Here is a 27,967-nt window from a genome sequence, read left to right as displayed (position 1 = left end):
GGGGCGGGGCCGGGGAGGGGAGGGGGATCTCGCACCGCCCCTCCAGCGGCCGGAGCCGGGCAGGGGGAGGAGGAGGTGGCTGCCGAGGCTGCGAGCCCAGCGAAGCCCGCGCAGAGCAGACGGGCCGGGACGGGGTCGGGGCTGGAGAAGGAAGCGAGGGGCCGAGCCAGGTACCGGGCGGGAGGAAGGGACGGGAAACATCTGGAGCTCGGAGCGAGGGCCCCGCGTCTCCAGCCTGTGTGCCTCGGACTGTCTCTCTGTGGAGGGTCTCTCCCGCTGTGCGTCTCCTCTCTGTCCTTTTCATGTCTATTTCTCTATCTCTTTTTATCTCTGTTTCTTTCTGATCTTTTCTCTCATCTGTTATTTCGAAGTTTCCTTCCTTCTCTGTCCCTCTCTTTTTCACTTCTATTTCTTAATGTTTTTGACTCTCATCTGTTATTTCAAAGTTTCCTTCCTTCTCTGTCCCTCTCTTTTTCACTTCTATTTCTTAATGTTTTTGACTCTCATCTGTTATTTCAAAGTTTCCTTCCTTCTCTCTGTCCCTCTCTTTTTCACTTCTATTTCTTTCTGATCTTTTCTCTCATCTGTTATTTCAAAGTTTCCTTCCTTCTCTCTGTCCCTCTCTTTTTCACTTCTATTTCTTTCTGATCTTTTCTCTCATCTGTTATTTCAAAGTTTCCTTCCTTCTCTGTCCCTCTCTTTTTCACTTCTATTTCTTAATGTTTTTGACTCTCATCTGTTATTTCAAAGTTTCCTTCCTTCTCTCTGTCCCTCTCTTTTTCACTTCTATTTCTTTCTGATCTTTTCTCTCATCTGTTATTTCAAAGTTTCCTTCCTTCTCTCTGTCCCTCTCTTTTCCTTCTATTTCTTTCTGATCTTTTCTCTCATCTGTTATTTCAAAGTTTCCTTCCTTCTCTCTGTCCCTCTCTTTTTCACTTCTATTTCTTTCTGATCTTTTCTCTCATCTGTTATTTCAAAGTTTCCTTCCTTCTCTCTGTCCCTCTCTTTTTCACTTCTATTTCTTTCTGATCTTTTCTCTCATCTGTTATTTCAAAGTTTCCTTCCTTCTCTCTGTCCCTCTCTTTTTCACTTCTATTTCTTTCTGATCTTTTCTCTCATCTGTTATTTCGAAAGTCTCTTCCTTACGTGCTCTGTGCTCCAAAAACCAGTCTCTCTCTGTCCCAGACAGAGAGGCTGCTGGATGTGGGGCTGAGAGGCAATGAGGAGGCCAGAGGCCTCCCTGTGGCCTGGGCTGGGCTGGGGCCGGAATTGGGGAGGGAGTAAGATCCAGCTGTTTGCTATTAGCTGAGGCTGGCTAGGAGGCCCTGAAACTCCATCCTGTCTCATAGCCCCCAGTTGTCCCCACTCAGGCCTTGATCTGTGTCCTCCGATCCCTTCAAGGGAACCCAGTCCTTCTTTCTATCCTCTAGTCCCTGGTCAGGTTGGGTCCCCCAGGACCCTGGAAGTTGGGGGGGGGAGGGTTAAAGAAGAAACGGGACCAAGTTCTCCCTCCAGTACATACAAGCCTCTCCATCAGCCTCATCTCTAGAAAGAACTAGTTTGAGACCCAGGGTGGGCTTGTCATCCAATGGAGGGAAACGGGAAGAAGAAACTGTCTTGTGACTGAGAACTGAACTCTGATATTCTGCTCTAAAGCTTGCAATCTGTCCTTTCCTCCTTATCTCTCCACTCAAATTTAGCAGGAGACTCCCTCTGAAAAGTTTAGATGGCCTCCTGCCAGGAAGTAGGGGAGATAGAATGTGTCCCAGTGCCCATCTCTAATATTGGAGGATGGGGCAAGATTCAGGTCAGAGGGAGGTGTCCTGGCTTAGGGAGAGGACAGCTTGCCAAAGAGAAAGTATCTGTGTTCTGGGAGGGTGTGTCAAACTAGGAACGCTAGTGTCCGAGCCGAGGAGAGGGTTTGGGGGCCGGGGAAGCTGGCATCTTGACTTAAGGGAAAATGGTCCAGCAAGAAGGGGGCATCCCTGCCAGGTAACACAGCATCTGGCTAAGAGTGGGGTATTTGCTGACAGGGAAAAGGGTTATTCTGCTGAACAGGTAGTCTTTGGGTCTGGGAAAGGGTTACCTACTCAAAAAGGGGGTGTGGGAATCAGGGAAGGAGGTGCAGCTTGGCCCTTAGAGGGGACATCCAGTTCAGGTAATATCAAGTAACAATTTGCTAGGGAGGAGCTCTGATAGGGGAAAGGGCATCCAGTAGGAAGAAGTGTCTGGCCAGAGAGGGAATGTCCAGTGTTAGGGAGGGGGAGCCACAGTTAAGGAGAGAGTTGGGGCCAGGCAGAGGACATTGGACTGGAAAAAGAGAGCCTGGGGAGGGGGTGTCCAACAATTCTGGGGCGGGGTGTCCGTCCGGCTCGGACTGAATGATCCCATTGAGGGAGGGGGCGGGCGGGACCAGTGACTGGACAATTGGTGCTTTCAGGCCCCTGTAGGAGATTTCCTCCCCCTGAGCCCCTAACTCTTGCCCTTCCTTTGCTTAATTCTGTTTGTCTCTCTCCCCCAGTGTCTCTCTTCTCCTCTTGCCACTCTGTCTCTCTCTCTCTGTAAGACTGAGGGCTCCGAAGGAGAGTTCTCACTCCCTTCCTCCTCCTTCCCTCCCCATCTGCCTCATGTCCATTAGGGTAGGGCAGGAAATGGTGATTCTGTAGATCAGAAGGCTGACCTAGCCTTTAGGCCCCCTCCCCTTGGCTCCTACAAGCCCCTTCCCCCTCCAACATCTGGTTTCTGTTCCCATCACACCATCCATCTGGGGGTCTGAGTCACTGGCCACTAGGTGGGGGAGGGGAAAGCTAAAGGGGCCCCTGCTCTAGTTGCCAGAACCTTGTCCCATCCGAGTACCTAGACCTTGACTTCCCAGGTGGGGACTGAGGAGATGGGAGAAGGAAGGGTGATGGGGCTGCTGGGGAGGCAGACTAGCGATTCTTCTCTAGCCCCCAAGCGGTGGGAAATGTGGTGGAAGCAGGAACAGTCTGTTCCCCCATATTCCAGGGACAAGAGGGACTGGAGGATGTAGACAGAAAGCCAGAGAGAGAGAGAGAGAAAACCGACAGAGCTGAAGGGAGAGACAGAGCGACACGGAGAGACAAAGTGGCTGAGGAGAAGACGCCCGGCCCCGGCCCCTCAGGCCTCACCGCCTTCCCCTTCTGTCCCAGGTAGGGGCCTGCATTGGGCAGACCTGGCAGGGTCATGGGCTTGGATATCAGGAAGTAAACCTCCTCCCGAGGGCCATGCTCCCTGCCAGCCAATCTGAGCCTTGTCCCAAAGCCACGGGCAGCTAGAGTGGGCCTGGGGCAGGGGCGAGAGCGTTGCCCCCCATGGCCAGGACTGAGCAGGCTACCTGAGCCACCCACATGGCATGGGAGGCCATGGCCCCCCGCTGACCTCCCAGGGCTCCCTCAGGCTCGGGGTCCCAGGAACTGCCTCTGGCCAGGAAGGACGATGTCCTGGGCCAAGGGCCAAGGCCCTTCTCCACCCATGGCCAGAGTTTTCCCTTCTCCTTCCTTTCCTTCCCTCCTCCCAGTCTGTGTCTCTTCCCTCTGCCCCCTCCCCAGCTGCCCGCCCACCAGGCCCCCCAGTCCCTGCTTTCCCCTGGGGTGGGTGTGGCTGAGCCTTGAGCCAAGACTTGTTCTGTGGTGGCAGGAAGTTCTCATGTAGCCGAGGCAGCGAAACTGTTTATTTTTAGAGAAAATTGTTTCCATATAGGGGAAAGGCCTCATTCCTTCTCACCCTCACTCCCTCACTTCTCTCCTGCCCTCCTCACCCACCAGCTCTGCCTCCTGGGACCATGGTCCGTCCCCCTCTTATCTCCCAGTCTTTCCTTATCCCCCTGTAAGAGTACCCCCCTTGATGCTCATTCACCCCCTTCCACCACCACCACCTTCCCGATGCCCCCCAAGGGCAGCATGGGTGTCTGGGACCCCTCGAGGGGCAGGTTGGGGGCTCCAGCCTTCCCTGGAGGGCAGGATCGGGGCATTGTTGGGAGTGGGAGTGCATTTGAGGGGCCGGGCAGGGAGAAGGGCAGGATGATGTGCTTCCCCATAGATGGGCATCTCTAGGATCCAGAGAAGGAGGCCCTTGTGTGGGGAGTGGGGTGGATGGGAATTGTGGGAGCGGCTGGAATCTGTCCAGGAAAGGCTAAACAGGACAGATTTGAGGGAGGTAGAAGCAGGGAGGGCTGGTTAGCTGGGAAGTTTATGTTTCTTAGGAGATGTCCTATCATCTTCTGGCCTCTTGTCCCCATGCCTGTCCCGTAGACTATGGCGAGTGGGTGTTTTCAGGGCAGCGAGGCGGCAAGAACTGGTTGTTCATTCGCCTCTAATTTATTTCTTGTTTGCCCGTGCCCACCCTGATCTGTCCCACCCGAGCCAGAACAAACACTAGCTCCATGAGACCCGTGGAAAACAAGCTTTGGGTCTAACCCCCTGGGAGGGCTTATCAGACCAGCTGTTGGAATGTTCCTCCTCCAGCTAGAGCCATCATTCGCGCTCAGGGGCGTCCCCTACCCCACAACACCCAGGGAACCCCTGACTCACTCATCCCCTCCACACCAGGCTACCCTGACCCCACCCAGACACTGAGACAACTCCTGGGATCTGATTTGGGCCTTGGAAGGATCTTAGAAATTGTTCTCATTAGACTCGCTCATCATGACTAAAAGGGAACCTCAGACTCCAAGAGTCACAGAGCTGGCAAGTAGCAGGGACAAGACTGGAGAGTCTGAGCCCGCTACTCTCTGCCATGGCACCTGGCCATATGCCTCTGTCCCTGCCAACGGCTCAGACCACTTGCCCCCCTGTGGCCCAGAACTTCCCTTAAAGACTCAGGGGAGAGAATCCTCATCCATGCACTCCTCCTGTGCCCCAGGGTCAGCGCTTGCCAGCCTGCCCTTCACCCCATACACGGCCTGCCACCAGGTGGAGGGGATGTTGAACATCCTCCCTTCCCCCACCCAGCACGGCTTAGTTGCTGCAGCCCAGCGTCCTCGCTGAAGCCCCAGGGACAGAGGCCCAGCCTTCTCTCTGCCCAGTCCCCTCAGTGTGTACACACACACACACACACACACACACACACACACCATCTCATGATTGTCCCAAATGGAGAAAGGGGAATCAGAGGCATGGGAAGAATGTCAAGTGACCCTTGTCAGGCAGAGGGAGTGCTGCCAGCCTGGATTTCTGTCCTCCACCCGGGGCCCTGAGGGACACTTGTGGTCTCTGACTCCTCGCTGTTTGTCCCCTTCACAGGAGGCTCTTGGTGCCAGAATCTAACTCCGTGCTAACCTGCTGACCCCTGAGAAAGACTGAAGGAGAGGAGATGGCCCAAATTCTGCACATGGAAGCTGCCTTCCCAGGTCAGAGCCCTCTCACCCCCATCCCCACTCGTACTTTCTGGGATTCTCAAGCAGGGGTTTGGGGTGAGGGGGAGAGAAAATGACTATTCCTAGGTGGGAGGGCCCAGGTCCGGGTTGGAGGGCCCAGGCCCGGGCTGGAGGGCTCAGGTCCGGGTGGGAGGGCTCGGTCCCGGGCTGGAGGGCCCAGGCCCAGGCTGGAGGGGGAGGGCCCAGGTGGGAGGGCCCAGGCCCGGGCTGGAGGGCTCAGGTCCGGGCGGGAGGGCTCGGTCCCGGGCTGGAGGGCCCAGGCCCAGGCTGGAGGGCTCAGGCGCAGGCGGGAGGGCCCAGGTCCGGGCTGGAGGGCTCAGGTCCGGGCAGGAGGGCTCAGGCCCGGGCGGGAGGGCCCAGGCCCAGGAGGGAGGGCCCAGGCCCGGGCGGGAGGGCTCGGTCCCAGGCTGGAGGGCCCAGGTCCAGGCGGGAGGGCTCGGTCCCAGGCGGGAAGGCTCTGTCCCGGGCGGGAGGGCCCAGGTCCGGGTTGGAGGGCCCAGGCCCGGGCGGGAGGGCCCAAGCCCAGGCGGGAGGGCTCGGTCCCAGGCAGGAGGGCTCGGTCCCAGGCAGGAGGGCTCAGGTCCAGGCTGAAGAGCTGAGTAGTCCACTTTCTCTGGATCAGTTCTTTAGAGCTCCAGACACTGACCAAGAACAAAGCTGCTCTAAGTGGGAAACACAGCCCATGTGCTCCTGGGGGACCAAGGTGGACAAAGCCACTTACCCAGCATGTGAAGATAAATTTGGGTCTGACTGTGTCCATAAGCTCTAGGGATAGATGAGACTAACCAAGGAGGGCTTCTCGGGAGAGGAAGATTCTGGGGGCGGGGGGAAGGGCCATTGGAGATGTGAGGGTACCTGAGCCTGAGGACAGGAAATAAATAACACCCCACCATCCTCTCATACCCCTTCAGGGAAGCATGGACCCACGTCGCCCACAACTTTCCCAGGGAAGGATCCAGAGCCCCCTTACTCGGTCGAGACTCCCTATGGCTACCGGCTAGACCTGGACTTTCTCAAATATGTGGATGATATTGAGAAGGGCCACACCATGAAGCGGGTGGCTGTGCACCGGCGCCCCCGACTCGGCTCCCTGCCCCGAGGGACTGGCTCCTGGTGGACCTCAACCGAGTCCTTGTGTTCGAATGCCAGTGTGGACAGTCGCCACTCTGCCTACTCATACTGTGGCAGAGGCTTTTACCCCCAGTACGGAGCCCTTGAGACTCGAGGGGGCTTCAACCCCCGTGTGGAGAGGACCCTGTTAGATGCCCGCCGAAAGCTGGAGGACCAGGCTGGCAGCGAGTATAGTCGGCCACAGGCAGGTGGGCTGGGCAGCCTGACCCCCAGTGCGGCTGGCTCCACGGGCTCACTGGCCGGCGCCGGGCTCCCCCCACGCCTCTTGTCCACTCACAATGGTGGCACACCACTGAGCACCTCCGGGCTGTCCACGCCTGTGTCGCCCACGCCGGGCCACCTGCAGCACGTGCGGGAACAAATGGCGGCTGCCCTGAGGAAGCTGCGTCACCTGGAGGAGCAGGTGAAACTCATCCCCATTCTTCAAGTCAAGGTGTCCGTGCTGCAGGAGGAGAAACGGCAACTCAGCGTCCAGTTGAAAAGCCAGAAGTTCCTAGGTCACCCCGGGACCCGTGCTGGGATGGGAGGCCATGGCCGAGGGGAGCTCCACCTGGACCTGCCGGACCCTGCTGATCCCTTCTCTGACCTGGACACAGATGGGGAGAAGAAGGAAAGCCGCTCTGTGGGCGTAGGGCCAGAGGACGCCAACAGCCAGAGAAGCGTGGGCACTTGGGTCCGAGAGAAGGACCTTGGGGTGCCTGAGGGCCAGGTCGCCCTGACTGCTAAGATTGCCGTGCTGGAAACGCAGCTGAAGAAGGCCCTGCATGAACTGCAGCTGGCCCAAGGTCAGCAGGCGTCGGCCCCGGCCCTTGCTACTGCACCTGGGCTCACCCAGGAAGGCCCTGAGCTTCCCGAGGTGACAGGAGCCCCTTCTGGCCAGTATACCCCCAGTGACTCCCGGACCTGGCCACCACCAGATGGGCCCATCAGGGTCGACACTGTGAAGGTGGTTCAGGTACAAGGGGAGCCCAAGATTGCCGCCAGCACAGCCACGGGCACCCCAGCCCAACGGGCCCAAAACCTGGAACCGTCTGGCCCCGGAGGGCTCCGGGCCCTGGTGACACGAAGTCCCGATGGGAATACCTGGAAGCAGCCCTCTGCAGCTGCGCACTGTGCCCGGGAAGTGGTGGAGACCACCTTCCCAGGCCCAGTCATTCCTGTCGTCCCGGCCAGCCTGGCACCTAGCACCTTCCACGTGGCCAAGAAAATCAGCATTACCAGTGAGCCCTACCGAGTCAGGGAGAAAGACCAGGAGACCGCCTCCAGCCTGGGCCCTGGCTGCAATGGGCTGGCAGGTGAGCCCCGGGCAGAAGGAGGAGGGGCGGGGGTATCTGTGTTCTTCCTTCATTGTCATAGCATCACAGTTTGGCGGTCAGTCTGGAAAAGGCACTGGGGCGGTCACGGCTTCAGGGGAGGCTGGGCCACCAGCCCTCGGGTGTCTGCTGCCTGGCCCAGCCTACGGTCACCCCAAGGGAGTATACTGAAAGGGTAGGTCGAGGGGCTGTTGGGCAGGGAAACCATGTTACCGACCTCTTGGGACCCCCACACGATCCAGACAGCTTCCGCTAAGCTTGAATTGTGAGGAAAGCATAAGAGACACAGAAGCAAATTTAAAACTGGCATAAGGAAACCCTTTTTTTTCCCTTAAACAAGTAGAATCATCTAGTAAAGGTAGAATGGGTTAACTCAGAAGAGGAGCTCCCTATCTCTTTTTTTTTTTTTTTTTTTTTTTTATTTAATAGCCTTTTATTTACAGGATATATACATGGGTAACTTTACAGCATTAACAATTGCCAAACCTCTTGTTCCAATTTCACCTCTTACCCCCCCCACCCCCTCCCCTAGATGGCAGGATGACCAGTAGATGTTAAATATATTAAAATATAAATTAGATACACAATAAGTATACCTGACCAAAATTATTTTGCTGTACAAAAAGAATCAGACTCTGAATTATTGTACAATTAGCTTGTGAAGGAAATCAAAGATGCAGGTGTGCATAAATATAGGGATTGGGAATTCAATGTAATGGTTTTTAGTCATCTCCCAGAGTTCTTTTTCTGGGTATAGCTAGTTCAGTTCATTACTGCTCCATTAGAAATGATTTGGTTGATCTCGTTGCTGAGGATGGCCTGATCCATCAGAACTGGTCATCATATAGTATTGTTGTTGAAGTATATAATAGGAGCTCCCTATCTCTAAAGGACTTCAGACAGAGCTGCCGGCCGATCCCTTCTTAGGGATGCTGTAGAAAGGGATTTGTCCTCGGGTGCGGGTTGGCCCAGAGGCCTCTGAGGCCCATTTTTAGCTCTGAGCTTCTGTGTTGGACCCACATGTTGAAAGGGAGGACAGCCATGGATCGGTAGATAGTAAGAACAAGGATGAATTTGGCTGAGGGGCCACACTTTATGGAGAGTGATGGGGGATCCACCCTGAACCCATCTTCCAGGCCATGGATCCAATGTGACTTTGTCTCTCGCTCCCATTATCAGAATCTTTGATTTGGTGGATGGGAAGGGCCGTGGCCCCCCCTGCCCTGATCCAAGTCTCAGGCAAGGGCTAAAGTCACCGTTTAAAGAGGGAGTGCCGAGGGGGAGGAGGCCACAGCTGTGTTTATTTATCTTACTTCTGGGTGTGTTTATCCCAGTCTCCCCCAATTCCAGTATTTTTCCTGGTGGCCTCCTAGGGTTCAGGCGCCTGTGTTCTAGGTCCATCCCAAACAGAACCAGACATAGCTGCCTCTCTTGGGTTACAGCTCCTGCTGGCCAACTCCTTGGATTAAGAGCTCCTTGTCCCTTAGTTTCTAGGTCAGCCCCTTTCCCAGATGGGAATATGTTGGGAGATAGCTCTTCTGGAGATGGCCCCCTCCTAAGAAATTCAGATCCCATTTCATGCAGGATGAGAAGATACCCCAAAAGGGAAAGACCCGGTTGGGAAGAATGAATGCACAATTGGAGAGGATTTAAGGGTGTAAATAGGGGTCCTGGCTGTAAATGCAAAGTGAAGTAATAATGGGGGCAGTCTGGATGGAGGCAAAGAAGGGGGTTAGGGGAATGACACACACAGAGCCCAAAGCGGGTGGCAAACAGGAACAGCTGGGTTCAGCTCAAACTTCCTAGGAGTTTGGGATTTTTCCCTCCCCCGACTGCGTTCTTCTTGCACCATGACTAATGGGAGCAGGCAGTGGTCTGGAGGAGGTGGGGAGAGCCTACAGCGTTCTTGAGGCTTCCAGGGATGGGGGGGCTAGAAGGTCGGGGGCCAGGGGGTTCTCAAAGAGCTACAGCTCTCCCCAGGGTCTCCTTGGCGCCAGCAGCCTTTTTGGGCTTGGAGCAAGAGGAAGAGGAGAAGGGGGGACCATCGCTGGGAGGGCTGGGCCAAACTAGGCTTCTTTCCCAGAATGCCAGGCAGAAAAGGCAGGCAGCGGGCCAGGGCTGATCCGGCCCTATCCCCTCCCTCCTTCCCTGCTAAGTCCTGGCCTCCGCCTCCTGCTGGACAGAAGGGGAAATCTGAGCCCATGTTTTTGGTTCAGAGACGACCAGAGCCTTTGTCTTGGATCTGATTTAAGGTCCTGTCTCCTACTAAATGTCTTTGGGCCCTATCTCTGTGAATGCTCATCTTTGTGGGTGAATGGGGGAAGGTGTGCGATGGGGCAGGGGGACAGAACAGAAATAATCACAGAACCTCAGGATGCTGGACCTGGAAGAGCTCCTATTTTGTTCACTTCCCTTCATTTGCGAATGGAGATGTGGGGACCCAGAGAGAGCATTGACTTAGCCCAGCTCACCCAGGGAGTAACAGAGCCCGAGATTTGAACCTGTGGCTTCTGGCTCTCAAGCTAGCGCTCTCACATTGTCCCTCACAAATCTAAACCAATACCCCCTCCCCTTATTTTGCAGATAAGGAAACAGACTTAGAAAGGGAAGACTTCCCCAGAATCCCACAGTCAACCAGCAGGCATTCGTTAATCATTTACAAAGCACCAGGCATTGAGCTAAGCATTAGGGATGCAAAAACACAAGCCCCCAGTCCCTGCCCCCAAGAAGGGGAGATCATCCAGCCACCACATGTGGGTGCATGTAAATACTATGGCTACATACGAGATATAAGCAGAATAGATGGAAATTAATCTGAGAGAAGACACTAGCCACTGGGAAAGGCTTCCTACATCAGCTGAGACTGGAGCTATATCTTAAAGAAAGGCAATGAAACTAAATGGTCTAGGAGAAAGGGCACAAAAAGCCCCGGACCTGGCCACCACCGGATGGGCCCATCAGGGTCGACACGGTGATGGTGGTTCAGGAACAAGGGGAGCCCAAGATTGCTGCCAGCACAGCCACAGGCACCCCAGCCCAACGGGCCCAAAACCTGAAGCCATCTGGCCCCGGAGAGCTCCGGGCCCTGGTGACACAAAGTCCTGAGGGGAATACCTGGAAGCAGCCCTCTGCAGCTGAGGATTGGAACTCAGGTCCTTGAATTTTGGTCTCAGGATTTATTTCACTATCATGTTATCTAAACAGTACCAGGCTTCCTGTCCGAGCAGATGACAGAGATTTATTTTTTTTTTAATACTAATAGCTTTTTATTTTTCAAAATACATGCAAAGATAGTTTTCAGCATTCATCTTTGCAAAACCTTGCGTTCTAAACATTTCTCCCACCCCCTTTCCTTAGACAGCAAGTAATCCAATATAAGTTAAACGTGCAATTCTTCTAAACATATTTCCACATTTATCATGTTGCACAAGAAAAATCGGATCAAAAAAGGAAAAAAATGAGAAAGAAACAAAACAAGAAAGCAAGCAAACAAATACTATGGAAATATGTTGTGATCCACATTCAGCCCTCTCTCCGGATGCAGATGGCTCTCTTCATTGCAAATCTATTGGAATTGGCCTGAATCACCTCATTGTTGAAAAGCGCCAAGTCAGATGGCAGAGATTTAAAGGGAAAATTATTTTTCTTGTAGCTAATGCATCTAGATTTTATGGGGGTGGGAGGAAGGTCACCCCACTGTAGTCAGAAAAAAACAGTATTATTGATGTAGATGACTTTAAGGGATCCTAACTGCTTTCCTCAGAACAATTGAGGGGCCACACAAATACTCTTCTGCATATTTTGTGACAGAGGAAACTTGGTCTTTGAGAGGTTAATGACTTTGAGTCATAAATGAGAGTTATATAGGGGCTGCTGGGTCTCCAAGCCTGGAGTTCAAATCCAGCTTCATACTCTTACTGTGGCACCCTGGGCAAGTCATTTAATCCTAATTGCCTCAGTTTCCTCATCTGTAAAATGAGCTGGAGAAGGAAATGGCAAACCATGTCAGTATCTTTGCCAAGAAAACCCCCCAAATGGATCCATGAAGAATCAGCAACAACCAAACAACAAAGTCCAAACTCTTTTTTTCTACATAGAAAGAAATTAAGACCCAGGAGGGTCATTATTTGATGGGGATCACACCAATGCTAAATAACAAGAGACTAGCAGCCAGCAGCTAGTATCGTGTGGTCAGTAAGTGGCAGAGCTAGCATTTAAAATCAGCTTTCTGAAACAAGTCCAAACCCAATGTTCTTTTCACTGCATTTCACAATATAATTGTGAAATCTTAATGACTTCTTTAAAATGTAATTGATAGACTGTTTCTAGATGAATTATGGTGAGTTATTAAAGTTAAAAAGTATTGCTGTTCAGGTGTTTTCAGTCACATCCAACCTCATTTGGAGTTTTCTTGGCAAAGATACTGGAATGGTTTGCCATTTCTTTCTCCAGCTTATTTGTACTGAGGCACATAGGGTTAAATGACTTGCCCAGGATCACATCACTAATAAATGTCTCCTGACTATGGTCCAGCATTCACTACCAGGAGTTCTGTAGAGGAAAGATGGCATAGGATCATAGGCCAAGGTTGAAAGAACCTAAGAAATCATCTAATTCTCAATCTTTATGGTCTTACAATTCCTTTATACACTTAAAAATTATTGAGGATCTTATGTCCTTTAAAAAAAAAATAATAGCTTTTTATTTTCAAAATACATGCAAAGATAGTTTTCAACATTCACTTCGCAGAGCCTTGTATTCCTTTTTTTTCTCCTCCTTTTCCTTTGCCCCCCCCCCCCCAGACAATAATTAATCCAATATAGGTTAAACATAAGCAATTCTTCTATACACATATATTCTTAAAAAATGATTGAGGACTCCAAAGATCTTTTGTTTATGGAGGTTATATCTGTCAATATTTATCCTGTTAAATATTAAAACTATATTTTACATATATTTTAAATATTCATTTTAATTAATAAATAACTACATATTATCATAAGTGATGTTTTAATGAAAAAAATTTTATATTCCAAAATGAAAAAAAAATTAGGGAGAATTGCATTGTTTTAAGCACTTTTTGCAAATCTCTTTAATGTCAAATATAATTTAAAACTGCTGGGTTTTTAGATCTGCTTCTTAATGCTGCCTGTTGTGACATGTTCTTTGGGTGGAAATATATTAAGAAAATCCAAAAAACCAAATACAAAAATTAAAAAAAAAGAAAAGAAAAAAGAAAATTCAGCTTTCCACGGCTATGTAGTTAGGAAAAGGAGGAAGAGTATTTTAATAGGCATATTTGACTTAATATTATTAAAATGCTAAAAGAGGGTTTTTTGGTTTTTTAAATTTATGTATTAGTTTTTGACATTTATAAGATTTTGATTTCTATTTTTTCTTCTTCCCTCCTTCCCCCCTACCCAAGATAGCAATCAATCTAATACTGATTATACATGTGCAATAATATTAAATATATTTCTACATTAGTCATATTGTGAGAGAAGAAGCAAAATAAAAGGGGAAAACCATGAAAAAAAAAACTCAACAAAAAAGTGAAAATAGTATGCTTCAATCTGCATTCAAGCTCCATAGTTCTTTCTCTGGTTGTGGATGGCATTTTCTATCATCAGTCTTTTAGAATTTCTTAGATTATTGTAGTGCTGAGAAAAGCTAAGTCCGTCATAGATGATCATCATACAATGTTGCTGTAACTGTGTACGATGTTCTAGTTCTGCTCAATTCACTCAGCACCAGTTCACCAGGCTTTTCACTAAAATAGTTTTGATTGGGGCAGCTGGGTGGCTCAGTGGATAGAGCACCAGCTCTGGAGTCAGGAGGACCTGAATTCAAATTTGACCTCAGACACTTAACATTTCCCAGCTGTGTGACCCTGGGCAAGTCACTTAACCCCAACTGCTTTAGCAAAAAAAATAATAATAATAAAAAAATAGTTTTGACTTTGATAGCCTTGGGGTCCACAAGAGTCTACAGACCACATTTGTAGAAGCAGCCTCCTAAGAAGAAGATGGAGAATGAGAGAAATAGTGACTTGTTCACAGTCACACAAGGGGTAAACATCAGAGAGAAGGAAAGAAACATTTATTTGTTTCAGGCACTGTGCTAAGCACTTTCCCGATCATGGAGGTAGAAGAGTGGAGTGATGTCTCAAGGCCAAAGGAAAACAGCTTCTTCTTTTCAAAGAGAAATTGGAGAGAATTGAATGAGTCTTTTCATGATAGAACCTTACTTTTCTCCTTCATTTCTTAACCATTTTTTACTTCCTCCTTTACTTTCTTTGTCCCTTCCTTCTCCAGCTCCCTTTAGGGGCCTCGTTAAGCCTTCAGAGATAGCCCCAGTGCCAGCAGCTACTCTTCCTACTCGGGCTTTGGAAGAGCCAAAAACAGTATCTACCACCCACAGCTTTTCCAGGGAACAGAGCGGGAATGTGACACTGTGTGAGAAGGATGAAGCTGAGGAGGATTCAGGTAAGGAGGATGGGAAGGGCCTGGGAAGGAGTAAGGGGGCACCCCTGGCATCATGAAGGGCCAAGCTCAGGTGCCAGGCTTCTCTGTCCCTTTAGTCTCCCTGGCACTCCTGCCAGCTAGGATTGGAGGAAGAGAAGTAACAGGGGACCGCAGGCATCTTGGTACCTTCCCACCTCCCATGTAGCAGAGCAGCCTGCTTCCCTGGCTCTGTGGTGGCCCACCTTGCACTTCCCATCCTCCCATCCCCGTTGCAGAGTCGGGCAGGGAGGGTATCTAACCTTGACTTTCCCCATTCCCCAGCAGCCCTACTGCAAGCGGGAATCAAGTCCATCATGAAGAGGAAGGAGACCAGTACAGATCCTGTGTCCAATAGGAAGAACCTCCAGTTCATAGGTGTCAATGGCGGGTAAGAAGAACTAAGAATGATGGTTCCTCGGCTCCCTCCCTGACCTATGAAATGCCACTTGCTTCCAGAGGCTTCAGATCCAGCCTCAGACACTCATTAGCTGTATGACCCTGATTGCCTCCCCAAATCCCAGCTCTATTAGGGCTATCTGGGGGAGGTGATGAATTGGGGTGGTCACTTAGAGCACAGAAGGGGAGCAGGCAGGGGAAGGATCATCACCTGGTATTCCCAAAGACCTCATGCTCCTGTGGACAGGTCGACAACCCATAACGGGAGACACTGGCTCTCTCCTGTGTGGTACATTCTCCCAATTTAGCTTTGTTGATTTGTGATGTTCCTTCCCCTTTGAAGCTGCCCTTTATGGACACTTCCACTACAGTTTACCTGGACACCCCTATTAGGGGAGGCAAACCTTGTCCAGTGTGGCTTACTACCTACACTGTCCCCAGAGGTGACCAGTTTCAGTTAGCTTGATGATCCATTTGTTTATTCATTCATTCACTAAACTTTTATTAAACACTTAATCCTTAGGTAAGCTTAGATAAGACAGAGTCCCTGTCCTCATGTATCTTATAATTGAATAAAGGTCAAGACCCAACCATCACTGTAATATGCAACATTCTATTCCAAGTAGGTTAGGGAGCTACAAGGTTTACAATTCTATCCAAGGTGGTTAGGAAGCTACAAGATACAGAGCTTTTTATTTTTCAAAATACATGCAAAGATACTTTTTAGCATTGTGTTCCTTTCAAAACCTTATGTTCCACATTTTTCTCCCTTCTTTCTCACCTCTTCCCTTTTCTAGATATCAGGTAATCCAATATAGGTTAAACATGTGTAGTTCTTATAAATATATTTCCACATTTATAATACTGGAAAAGAAAAATCAAATCAAAATGGAAAAAAAAATGAGAGGAAAAAAAAAAGCAAGCAAACAACAGCAAAAGTAAAAATACTATGTTGTGATCCACATTCAATCCCCATAGTCTGGATGCAGATGACTCTCTGCAATACAAGTTTATCAGAATTGGCCCGAATCGCCTCATTGTTAAAAAGAGCCAAGTCCATCACAGTTGATCATCACATAATATTGTTGCTGTATACAGTGATCTCTTGATTCTACTTACTTCACTTAGCATCAGTTCATGCAATTTTTTCCAGGCCTTTCTGAAATCATCCTGCTGATCATTTTTTGTAGAACAGTAACATTCCATTACATTCATATACTCTAACTTACTTTAGCCATTCCCCAGCTGATGGGCATCCACTTAGTTTTCAGCTTCTTGCCATTACAAAAAGGGCTGCTATAAGCATTTTTGCACATGTGGGTCCTTTCCCCATCTCTTTGGGATCAGACCCAGTAGAGACACGGCTGGATCAAAGGGTATGCACAGTTTGAGAGTCCTTTGGGCACAGTTCCAAACTGCTCTCCAGAATAGTTGGATCATTTCACCAGTAATGTCTCAGTATTCCTACATCCCCTCCAACATTTATCATTTTCTTTTCCTGTCATCTTAGCCAATCTGAGAGGTGTGAAATGTACCTCAGAATTGTCTTATTTTGCATTTCTGTAATCAATAGTGATTTAGAGCATTTTTTCATATGACTAGAAGTGACTTTAATTTCTTTATCTGAAAATTGTCTGTTCATATCCTTTGACCATTTATCAATTGGAGAATGACGTATTATAAATTTGAGTCAATTCTTTGTATATTTTAGAAATGAGGTCTTTATCAGAACCCTTGGAGGTAAAAAAAAAAAAAAAAAATCCCCAGTTTTCTGCTTCCCTTCTAATCTTGGCTACATTCATTTTGTTTGTACAAAACCTTTTTAATTTAACATAATCAAAATTATACATTTTGCATTTCATAATGTTCTCTTCTCTAGTGCTTCTTTGGCTGTAAATTCCTTCTTTCTACACAGATCTGAAAGGCAGACCATCCCTTGTTGTCCTAATTTGCTTATAATATCACTCTTTATGTCTGAATCATGAACCTATTTCGACCTTATCTTGGTATAAGGTGTTAGATGTTGGTCAATGCTTAGTTTCTGCCATACTGTTTTCTGATTTTCCCATCAATTTTTGTCAAATAGTGAGTTCTTATCCCAGAAGCTGGGGTCTTTGAGTTTATGAAACATTTGCTTACTATAGTCATTGATTATTTTGCTCTGCAAACTAATCTATTCCACTGATCTACTACTCTATTTCTAAGCCAGTACCAAATAGTTTTGGTGACCACTGCTTTATAATATAATTTAAGGTCTGATGCAGCTAACTAGCAAGACTTGTAAAAGCAAAGTGTCCCAGGACCACAGGCTTCTGATTCGTTCTGTCCACAGATGACCCATTCCTGACCTGTCTTCCCTTTTCTCCAGGTATGAATCTACGTCATCTGAGGATTCCAGCACGGCTGAGAACTTCTCAGACAATGAGAGTACAGAGAGTGAATACCATGAAGCTAACGAAGGGCTCCCTGGGGCCAGTGATGGAGGCCGGCCTAGGGGATTGGGCTCCGTGGCAGAACCCATCTGGGGAGGCAAGGCTGGAACTGTACAGAGGAAAGAGCCTGTGACTGAGGCAGCCCCCAGCCCAAAGGCAGATGATGAAATCAGGTAAGTATTATACTCCAATGGGTTCAGGCTTTCTACTCAGGGCCAGGGCTGGTCAGGATAGGCCAGGCACAAAACTGGGTATCCTGGACAACACACACAAGGACTGAGACGCTAATCCAGTGATGGCATCTGTTTATAGGTAAAGTTTATTTGAATGGCAGTAAGATAGCTCACACACACACAATAATTGTGCCCTGGACATACTTTACTGCTCCAATAATCATTATTAGAAATTCAGGAGCTAAGAGTTGAGCCTCTAAGCAGTTCCTTTTTAAAAACACAGACTCACTGATTCTTTTTGTACAGCAAAATAACGTTTTGGTCATGTATACTTATTGTGTATCTAATTTATATTTTAATATATTTGGCATCTACTGGTCATCCTGCCATCTGGGGGAGGGGATGGGGGGGGGTAAGAGGTGAAGAATTGGAACAAGAGGTTTGGCAATTGTTGATGCTGTGGAGTTACCCATGTATATATCCTGTAAATAAAAGGCTATTAAATTAAAAAAAACAAAAAACAAAAAACACAGACTCAGAAAGGTAAATGTGAAGTAGTTTATCAGAAACTGTCTCTAAGACAGTTTTTAAAATAATACTTTATTTTTTTCCCCAATTGCATGTAAAACCAATTTTTAGTATTTTTTAAAAAGTTTTTGGATTCCAAATGCTATCCCTCTTTCCCTTCCCTCACTCCTGAGAGAGACAGTTCTGAAAGAACAAGGACTTACACAAGTTTTTCCTGTACTTTCCCACCTTGTGGAGGCCAGGTAACGTGGTGGGTGACAGCCCTTGGCTACAGGGGCTGATGTTTCCTGTCAACCATAGGCAATTTGGTACAAGTAGAAAGGGGGCTAGTCTGTTTGTGTGAAGGCCCAAGTTCAAGATGGCTTTGTCCCTTACTAGCAGGGTGAGAGTGGGGTCAGCAGCCTCCCTGCAAAACAGGTATAACTAGCTCTGTTCTACCTTCTCATAAGGTAGTTGTGCTCTCGCAATGTGAGCTCTACTTATGATAATCCTATTTGGGCAGCTAGGTGATGTAATGGATAGAGGACCAGGTTGGTATCAGGAAGAGCTCCCTTCAAATCTGGTCTTACTGTGTGACTCCGGACAAGTCATTTTCCTCATCTGTAAAATGAGCTGGAAAAGGAAATAGCAAAACATTCCAGTATCTTTGCCAGGAAAACCCCAGATGGGATCACAGAGAGTTGGAGTGACTAAAGAGGCTAAACAGCAACTAAAATCCTGTGGGCTGAGCCCTCAGATGTCCAGTCTCTCATGGTCTTTCCCCCTTCTCTCCTCCAACTCCATCATGATCCTCTCGGTTCCATACTCCTCAGTCTAAATGTCTTTCTGTGACCTGGTCTTGAAGGAGGGATGGCAGGGATCACTGACAGGTCCAGCTGAGGAGTTGAAGTCCTGGCTTTCGGTGACTGCCTCCATCTTTCAATCCTGCCAGGTTGGAACTGAGCTCAGAGCTCATCTCTGCCTGCCTGACCCTGCAGAAGTACCTGGAGAATCCAGATGCCCTCACTGAGAAGGAGATGGTACGGAGGGCAAGTGTGGGGGACAGTGTGGGGGAAGGGACAAAAGTACTCGAGAACAAAAGCCCAGATGGAGAGATGGGGACCCCCTTAATGTTCTGCCACTGGTGGGGATCTCCTGCACTTTATCTGTGGGTAGCCTTTTGAAGACCTTCGAGATCCCTCTCAGCTCCAAGGTGTTGTGATACTGAGGAAGGAGGCAGTGGGGTGCAGTGGGAAGAGAGCTTTTGTATTTGCTAACGAGGGAGAACAAGACTCGGTCTTGGAGCAAGTTTGATAATTGGGGCAAGGAGAGAAGCACGTTTCTAAAACAGTTTTGCTTTGCTTTTGATCTTATAAGAATGTGCTTCTTGTTGTGCCAGTCCTAATGGTCAAGGCTGCTCCAGGATGGAGTCAGTAGTGCTACTTTTCAGTGGACAAGTCACTAAACTGTTTCTTCGTCTGAAAAACGAGAGGGACAGATTGAACTCTGAATACTGTATTCTTGGATCCTATGGAGGGGGCAAAGTGGGAGTGAGGAGATGAAAGGGAGAGAGGCACAGCATTAATTATTAAGTGCTGAAGGGACCCAAGGAATCTGACCTAGCCTACCTAACCCTGCTGGTGTCTGATGGAACAGCATTGGGTCTACAGAGATAGGAGCCTCAATTGGTCACTACATGCTACTCCTTGCCTGGTCAAGTCCTTTCCATTCTCTGGGTCTTAGTTTTAACTGTATATAAATGAAAAATGTTAACTAAAATGCCTTTAAAGCCCTGAGGGACTCTTTCCCCGGGCAAAGGCCCACCCCAGCATAGCTCTAGCCCAAGCCCAGGGGCGTGACAGGGAGCCTGAGCACTCCTCCCTGATCCTGCCACATTCCAACCATCCTCCTCTCCTTTCCCCCACTGTGATGCCAGAAAGCAGCATACAGCACAGTGCTACAGGACTGGCTGAGGCTCTCCTGTCACAAGGATGCCCACCCGGAGGTGGTCCGCAGGCACATGGTCACTTTCCGGGCCATGTCGCCCCAGCTGCTCCAGTTCATCGTCAACATGGCCGATGGCAATGGCAACACTGCCCTGCATTACACTGTGTCCCACTCCAACTTTCCTGTGGTCAAGCAGCTGCTGGACACTGGTGAGACCATTCATACCAGGGAGGAGATTACACACTATGAGCAGTCTTGTTCCAGGCTCTGTTTGAGGTGGGGGTGGGGGTGGGGGAAGTTGGAGATGAGGAATTCAGAAAAAAGGCATAGAAGTAGTCATTGACCCTCCAGAGCTCAGGTTGAGAGAGAAAGAAATAAAGAACAGATTTGATAAGGATCACTGAACTCCAAATTTGATTTGATCCTTATGATAACTCTTTGACATAGGTGCTATTTGTTAGAAGACACCATTCCTTAAGATTTAGACAAATAGAAAGTATAAAAATGCTTCAGAAATAAAGTTAATTGCAGATTATTAAGTTATCTGGAGAGGGAAGTGAGTTCAGTCTAGTTTAACAAGAATTTATTTATTAAGCATCTATTAAGATTCAATGAAGAAAGTCCCTTGGTATAAAGGAGATGAGGTGGATAAAACAGGAAGGTTCTATGAGGCCAATTAGGAATGCCCTGGAGTCCTGAAAAAGGCAGGAGGTGGCGGGGAGGGATCTGTGTGGCCTGCCTAGGACAAGCAATGGCCCAGGCAGGAACTGGGCCAGAAGGTTCATTGACATTTTCCTCCCCATAGGTCTCTGCAATGTGGACAAACAGAACCGAGCTGGCTACACAGCCATCATGCTGACTGCATTGGCAGCCTTTCGGGCAGAGGGAGACATGGACACCATCCTGCAGCTGCTCAGACTCGGGGATGTCAACTTCAAAGCCAGCCAGGTGCGTAGCCGTCCTGCAGGAGTCTAGAGGATGAGGCGGGAGGTCTTAGGGGGTGGGACCTTTGGGCTCTATCAGGCTGCATGGCAAAATCATAGAGTGCTTGAGCTGGAAGGGACCCGAGCCCCTCATTTTACAGAAAAGGAAAGTGAGGGCACAAGAGGGAAGCCTCACTCTGCAAGCTGGTGATGCAGCTGGGACTCCAATCCTTTCCAACTTCCCATCTGTTGCTCTTGGTTGCACCCTCATCTGGTCCATCTAGGTGGGATACTGGATAAGAATGCTAGACTTAGACTAAGAAGATCTCCTTTAGATACTTACTAGCCAAGTGATCCCAAGCAAGAGGTTTCCTCATCTTAAAAATAAGGGAAATTATAAGACCTACCTTTGTGGTGGTTGTGAGCATCAAATGAAATAATATACATAAAACACTTTGCAAAACTTAAGGTGCTACATAAATACCTACGCATACTCTCTAGCCTGGTCTGTGAGAGGGAACTCCAGTCCCCACCCAAGTAGGAAGAGATCAGCCTTCATAGTGACTCCTATGTACCCTTCACTGAGTTTCAGGAAAATCCCCCTGCTACCTCCTAGCCCAGAACTCTCAGGGGCCTTGGTTCCATTGGCCAAAGTGTGGGCAAGCCTGACCCCCTTTTCTTGCTTTGGCTCAGCTGAAATACAAGATTAGCTATCATCAAAAGGCATTTCAGTCAGAAAACATTTATTAAGCATCTGTCATTAAGTAAGTATCTCAGCATTGGACCGAGAGCTGGGGATACAAAGGAAAACAAAAGTCACCCCTATCCTTGAGGAGTTCACAATCTAATGAAAACAAGGAGCAAGCAGACATGTGCAAGCCAGCTATATGTGTCATAAATAGAAAATAAATAATGGAAGGCACTAGAATTAAAAGTTGGGAAAGGATTCCTATGGAAGATAGAATTTTGGCTGGGACTGAAAAGAAGCCAAGAAAGTTAGTAGGTATAGTTGAGGAGGGAGACCATTCCAGGTATGGGGGACAGCCAGAGAAAATGCCTAGGGCTGAGAGATGGAGTGTCTTATTTGTGAAATGGCAGGAAGCCTGTTTATGTATATGGGGGGAGGGAGGGGAGGTTAGGTTATGAAAGACTTTGAATGCCAAACAAAGGATTTTATATTTGATCCTAGAAGTCCTGTAGTCACTGGAGGCAAGGTTCTCTGTTGAGAGTAATGAGAGATGGAGCCATGAGAAGTTTAAGAAGGGTTTGGAAGAGCCTTATGGAGAGCAGGATAGTGATTCAATAAGGGTTGCCTAATAGCAATGAGCACCCCTTTGAGGATGTATAACATGAATTTGCAGGGTACCCAGTCAAAATGATTTCATTATTTTCTTCATCTTTGTTTAGCAGTACATATGTAGTAAGATGGAAGTCCATGGATTCTGAAGGAGTCTGAATAAATTTCAAGGGAACTGTGATTTTTAAAAAAATTAATAACTATTTCGATATAATTGCCTTCCTCTTATTTTATTTTTTGAATTTAAAAATATTATTCTAAAAAGGAGTCCATAGGTTTTTGCCAACCACCAAAGGGTTAAGTACCTTGATCAATTAGTTTGACTTCAGAGAATGGACTTTTTTGTTTTGTTTTGTTTTCCTGAAGCAGTCCTCGGTTGGGATGTACATAAGGAATGTACTGACCTTGGTTTTTTCCATCTAAGAGACTGTATTCTAAAGCCGTCTCCTCTGATGGGGAGTCCTCCCCTCACTTCCAGGAAGGCTTCAGTGTGGTCTTCCTGAGAGCCAACATGTAGTATTGCATGGAGTGCTGTGAATTACCCAGGGCCATGGATTAGATAACCTTTAAGGTCATGCTTCTGTAGCAATAGTGGAGCTAACAAAGCAAAACAGATCAAGAAAGAGACCCTCAGCCTGCTCTGGGGAGCGGCCTGACCAACAGGATACATGGCAGATGCTGCTTCTCCTTCCTCCCCTTCCTGCATGCCCCCATCAGCACGGGGTTTGACCAGTGCAGTAGGAGAGCATCAGGGAGGGAGAGTGGGAAAAACTCGGCCTAGACAGAGCCCAGAGGCCCAGGTTTGCATCCACATCAGCCACTAGTTACCTGTAGAAGCCCGAGCTAGTCCCATCGTGTCCTCACCTGGATGTGACAGGATAATATATAAGATGCTCTCAGTTCTAAATGGATGATCCCTGATCCCACCACCAGGGATGGTTTCTTGGGGAAGGAACCCTTTCTTAGTCCAGCACCTGTCCACCCAGCCACCTCCCAGAGGAGAGAGCCAGGAAATGCCCGGCTGTGTCCGGCCTGCGCGGGTTAGAGATGCATCCCCACCCCCTGGGCTCCAGGGAGGCTTGCCCAGCTCCCTCGGAGGCTCAGACTGCCGCCCCTCCTCCAGGCGGGACAGACGGCACTCATGCTGGCCGTCAGCCACGGCCGAATCGACATGGTCAGGGCCCTGCTGGCCTGTGCTGCTGACGTCAACCTTCAGGACGACGACGGCTCCACCGCCCTGATGTGCGCCTGCGAGCACGGCCATGTGGAGATCGCCCGCCTGCTCCTGGCAGTGCCCACCTGCAACGTAGCGCTCACCGACCACGTGAGTCCCAGGGCACGGGGGGGAGGGGGGCTTAAAGACCCGCCACGGGATGGGCAAAGACCCTTGGCAAGGCACAACTCCCTCCTGGCCGGCTCTCCCAGCCCAGCCTTTTGCCTTTCAGGATGGCAGCACGGCCCTCTCCATCGCCCTTGAAGCTGGGCAAAATGACATTGCTGAGATGCTGTACACACACATGCACTTGGCCAAGTCCTCGGTGAGTCCCAGGACCGCAGTCCTCGTCCTCTTGCCCAGGGATTCATATCTCATCGGGACCAATCTTCCAAACCCCGCAACAGCCTCTGGGATTTGGGCTTTTGGCCACAAGTCAGGGCAGAAGCGGACAGCTTGTCCTTGAGGTGGGGCGAGGCAAGAAGGCCAGCCCCAAACTGAGCCAAACCCTCAAGTCTTGTCCTTGTCTCATGGCTGCGTCCCCTGGGCAACCCAGTTACCTCCCGGGCCCCCGGGCAGCTCTAAGACCATAAATTACATTTGTATTTCTGGCATTGGTGAATGGAGTTTGCCCACGAGGGTGAAATAACAGATCCAAGACCCTCAAAAGAGGGGGGGGGGGGGAACAGTTTAAGAACGGCAGTTAATGGATAAGTGAATAATTGAAGTCTAAGTTGTGAGAATGGTGTTATGGAATTAAGTTAGCAACTACATCCACCCCCAAACGGATCCAACACCCCTTTCAGAGGCTGTGCAGGCCTGTATGCAGAACTAATGAGGTTCCACAAAGCATTGCTTAGGTTTTTTGAAAGCAGCTTTAGATAAATGACATTTCTTAGCTTCTTAAAAATAGAGTGGGAATAATAAAACCTCAAGTTGAGAGAGGTCCTCTCTGCTGTCAGTGGATCCTGTTACATGGTCTACTGGCTGGTAAAATCAGTGAAGTAATATCTACAGAATGACAATTCTACATCTTATTGAAATGGGTAAACTTCAGCAAAAGAACCTGAATTTTTGTATGGTTCATAATAACCACTTTATAGTAACCAGAAAAAAATTCATGTTTTACTGAGCAAATTTGGCCAGTACCTCAATTTCCTGTAGTCTGTTGGAGTTCTGAGAAAAGCAGATTGAAACATGTATTTATTTTACCCTCAAAAAAAAAAAAAAACAAAAAAAAAACAGTGGGGTCAGGAGCAGAGGGCGAAGGGCAGAGCAGGCCATGGTAGCTGTCCTCCTTCCTGTAGAAGGGGAGTCAGACTTCTGCTTGGCCCCAGAGGGCAGAATCAAAAACATGGGTGGAAGTTGCAGAGAAGCTCGTTTGGATGGTGTAAGGCAAAATGTCCTGATAATTCAAACTGTCTTTAAGTCTACTTTTGGGGATAATTGAGAGCATCACTAGAGCTCTTCAAGGAAAAGGTAATTTCTTAGGGATGTTATAGATAGAATTCCTGATCAGGTAGGTGGATTGGATGAGACGGCTGCTGTCAGCTTCTGCACAATGCCGAGGCCCCCAGTTAAGCACCTGTACTAAGTGCAGTGCCACAACGGGGAGCATTGGGAAATGGAGAGCCACCAAACTGTCTAAGGAGGGAGAAGCCAGCCCAGACCAGAAAATGGAACAGATTAAAGCCTTCTTACGAATTAGTATTGGGATTGGGATTAGTCTCTTGGGGTGAAAAATGGCTATTGTCCCTTCCCACTCTGTGCTTCGATGATTCTCTCCTTCCTCTGTATTTACGAGGCTTAACTAAAAGGTTTCTAACGAAATCTTCTCCTGGCTTCTCCTTTCAGGGTGCTCCAAATCAAACAACCGTCAAGAGTGCAGCTATTTCATCGAGCAACACTCAGAAGTGATAGGACCTGCTGGCAGGATGGGGGACACAGGATCCACAGTACCTGCCCATCAGCGGGGAAAAAAGGGAGGGTGTGAAGGAAATGTTTGGGGCCCCTCGCCTACCCTTGGGCGGGGAGCTAGCACTGTGCCAGAATCCTATATCACACCTTCCCACCTTGTCCCATGTCCCTGACTGCCTGACTCTTGGCTCTATAATGACTGTGTCCAAAGGGCATTTGGATTTTTGGAGACCTCCTTCTTCAGCCACCAAAAGAGACCCTCGTGGCAGGCAGCAGGGTTTACAATTCTTAATGCTTTTTTTCCTGTTTTTCCCCAAAATTTGCAAACTCAAGCCAAAGCAAAGATGTCTGTAATTGGAAACGGAGTTCTGCTCCCATTATGTGTGAATTAAGCAGAAAGGATCTAGGTCTGAGCATGGGGTGTTACCCCCAGGAACCAGCTCCATGGGCACAGAAGACATTGGAGTTTTATGTAAAGCTATGAGGGAGGCCTCTTTCAGAGAAATAAGCTTGAAATAAGGTAGATGTTTGAGGAAGTTGTGAAAGATTATTTTTTTGTTTTTAAATAAGAAAAAAAGCACTATGTTAAAGCCTGACTTTTATATTAAGGATTAAGCTTGAGCTTTCTATTAGGGTTTTATGAAGTTGTGCATGGTTTAGAATGGGATTTTGCACATCTGGCTGGCATCCCCTCTGTCTGCACGCCTGTGGCCCGTCCACCATTCTGCTCAGTCTTCAGAAGTATGTTTTTCAAACTTCTTTTTGTATTTGTGTTTTTATGCCGAGCATAGTAGAGTCAGTCTGTATCAGACTGGGAGGAGAACTTAGTCCTTTTCTCCCAGTCCTTTTTGCCCTTTCCCTGTCAGACCCAGGAGACAAGGCCAGGATGCTACCAGAGACGAGGACGACAGAAGTTCTGCATTCAGGGTCACGTTGAATGTGTCGGAGCTCAGCAGAGGAGCCAGAGATAGCAGAAAGAGCCGGGCGTCTTGGCACAGCACTCCATTCCTTAGAGCACTAGGCAAGGGATCTTCGAGGTCCGCTTGTCCAATCTGACAGTTTTATAGATAGGAAGATGAAATCTTCCAAGACCCAGGTCATAGATACCTCACTGGAAACTGCCTGACCAGAAAGGCAGAGAGTAGATGAGCATCAGGCAAAAAATAATGCCTTAAAGGTAAAGAGGCTGTTCTTGGGTCTGCTGGTCAGTGTTTACGTGTGACTAGTGACTGCCAGGGCCCAGTGGCTCCTGAGGTCAGCTTGCCAGGCCATTTGGACAGAAAAGTTTATAAAAGGTGACCGCTTTTTAATACCCCTGCTCCTTTGTCTGTGACTTGGGTAAAAGAAGTTTGAGAAAACTACGTGCTCCTCCACCACTTGTCCTGCCTCTGGAACCACTTCTTCCTTGGTGTAGGGAGTAGAAGGGAACTACTCCCTTCTTCCTTGGTGATTCCAGGGGAAAAGCCTTAAGCCAGGAAACAAATTCCTCATCTATGACTGTGCCTAGTGTACAGCAGATAAACTCCAGCCCAGCATATGTCCTGCCATTCACCTTAGCCAATTTGTATTGAGTTATTTCACTGCCTTGGGATTGAGATCTGAGGACAGAAACCTCTGCCAGTCTGGTTTTTGAGTTTTTGTTTTTTTTAACATAGCATGGTAAAGAAAATAAACTGACCAGAAATGTTGGCCCCTTTCCCAGGATCAGAGTTTCTGTGCTAGATTTAACCTGAATGGTTAGGATTTCAAACTGACCGTGTTAAACAAGAGGTTGCCATGTGCGAGGTGGAAAGGGTTCGGGCTTTGCTTGGCTTTAAAAATTAAAACTGAAAGGATGGGGTAGTGGGCAGCCTGATTCTTGTCCAGTGTTATCATGTCCTGATGGATGTCCAACAAAGGTGACAGCCCCTGGCTTTCATTTAAGAAATGGTACGTGTCTGTGTGTGTGCGTGTGTGTGTGTGTGTGAGAGAGAATTTGTGTTTGTGCCCACGTGGTTGTTTCAAACTCTTAGAGATGGCAGATACTTGCCTTGCAGCATGTACCACTCCCCGAACAGGTCCATATTTATCTGTTTTGTACAGTCCCAGACAACTGGCTTGGCCCAGTGTGCTGTGGAGGTTGGCATTTTGGTTTTGTGTTCCTGCACTCAGTTATTATATACATGGGTCTATTCTCACTATCCTGCATTGGTATTTCCATAAGACAGTATTACACATAAATAAAGTATTCATTTTATAATCTTAAAAAAAATGAATAAAGCTATTAAAGTTACTGTGTGTATGCGAGTATATGCAATGCTGGTTTTTAGTTTGATCCATAAGAATTTTTGTAGCTGTCATGAAGATGGCCAGAAAAAAAAAGAAAGTGACCAGGACTATGTCACAGAGATAGGAAGGGGTATGCTTTCCTGGTGTGTGGGATAGCAGCGACCCCAAAAACAGAGACTCAGAATAAGAAAAAGCAAAAAGGAGTTTATTACAATCTCGTGAGAAAGGGCATCTCCCTGATGACAAGGTGTTTGTCAGTAAACAGAAGTGCCAAGTAAAAACTTCAAAACACAAGATTAAATATACCTGAATGCAGAAGTCCCTCTCCTCCAGTCTGGCTTTTTTTCCCATTGTTTGAGGGAGTCTGGCTTTACAGTCTAATCCAGAAACAAAAATAAATTGCCTTTAAAAGAGATACTGAAATGCTAATTAAAAGGTGGTGGGAACCAGGAGGGGACAAATACCTATAACTTTTTGAGCTATAGCTCTACTTGTTATTATAAAACCTCAAGTCACAATAAAGGTATAGTTTCAGGCTATATTCCCAAGAGT

General features: G+C 48.2%; 1 protein-coding gene across 4 annotated transcripts; it reads left to right on the top strand.

Annotated features, from left to right (window-relative positions):
• The first annotated feature begins 40 nt into the window (after positions 1 to 40).
• Positions 41 to 27,426, top strand: KANK2 (KN motif and ankyrin repeat domains 2). Of its 4 annotated transcripts, none has more exons than XM_031947561.1 (13): positions 41 to 170; positions 3,007 to 3,170; positions 5,262 to 5,368; positions 6,307 to 7,821; positions 14,154 to 14,324; positions 14,628 to 14,730; positions 17,107 to 17,343; positions 18,803 to 18,890; positions 19,787 to 20,006; positions 20,603 to 20,745; positions 23,141 to 23,341; positions 23,463 to 23,555; positions 25,085 to 27,426. In XM_031947561.1, the coding sequence occupies exons 3-13, from the start codon at positions 5,332 to 5,334 to the stop codon at positions 25,145 to 25,147; spliced, it is 2,871 nt and encodes a 956-aa protein (XP_031803421.1). In that variant the 5' UTR covers positions 41 to 170; positions 3,007 to 3,170; positions 5,262 to 5,331; the 3' UTR covers positions 25,148 to 27,426. The 4 variants fall into 4 exon arrangements, with proteins under 4 accessions (XP_031803421.1, XP_031803420.1, XP_023352315.1 ...); XM_031947560.1 differs by having other exon boundaries at positions 14,625 to 14,730; XM_023496547.2 differs by lacking the exon at positions 3,007 to 3,170 and having other exon boundaries at positions 14,625 to 14,730.
• The last annotated feature ends 541 nt before the right edge of the window (positions 27,427 to 27,967 follow it).

Source organism: Sarcophilus harrisii, chromosome 1 (genome assembly GCF_902635505.1).
Source record: "Sarcophilus harrisii chromosome 1, mSarHar1.11, whole genome shotgun sequence".
NCBI lineage: Eukaryota > Metazoa > Chordata > Mammalia > Dasyuromorphia > Dasyuridae > Sarcophilus > Sarcophilus harrisii.
This window is presented reverse-complemented; position numbering and strand designations above follow the sequence as displayed.

Bases quoted from the DNA above. Each gene is read 5' to 3' on its own strand.
- KANK2 (XM_023496547.2), top strand. From the start codon at position 5,332: ATGGCCCAAATTCTGCACATGGAAGCTGCCTTCCCAG. The intron at 18,891-19,786 runs GTACGGAGGGCA...CTGTGATGCCAG, and splicing joins CCCTCACTGAGAAGGAGATG to AAAGCAGCATACAGCACAGT. The intron at 20,007-20,602 runs GTGAGACCATTC...TCCTCCCCATAG, and splicing joins CAAGCAGCTGCTGGACACTG to GTCTCTGCAATGTGGACAAA.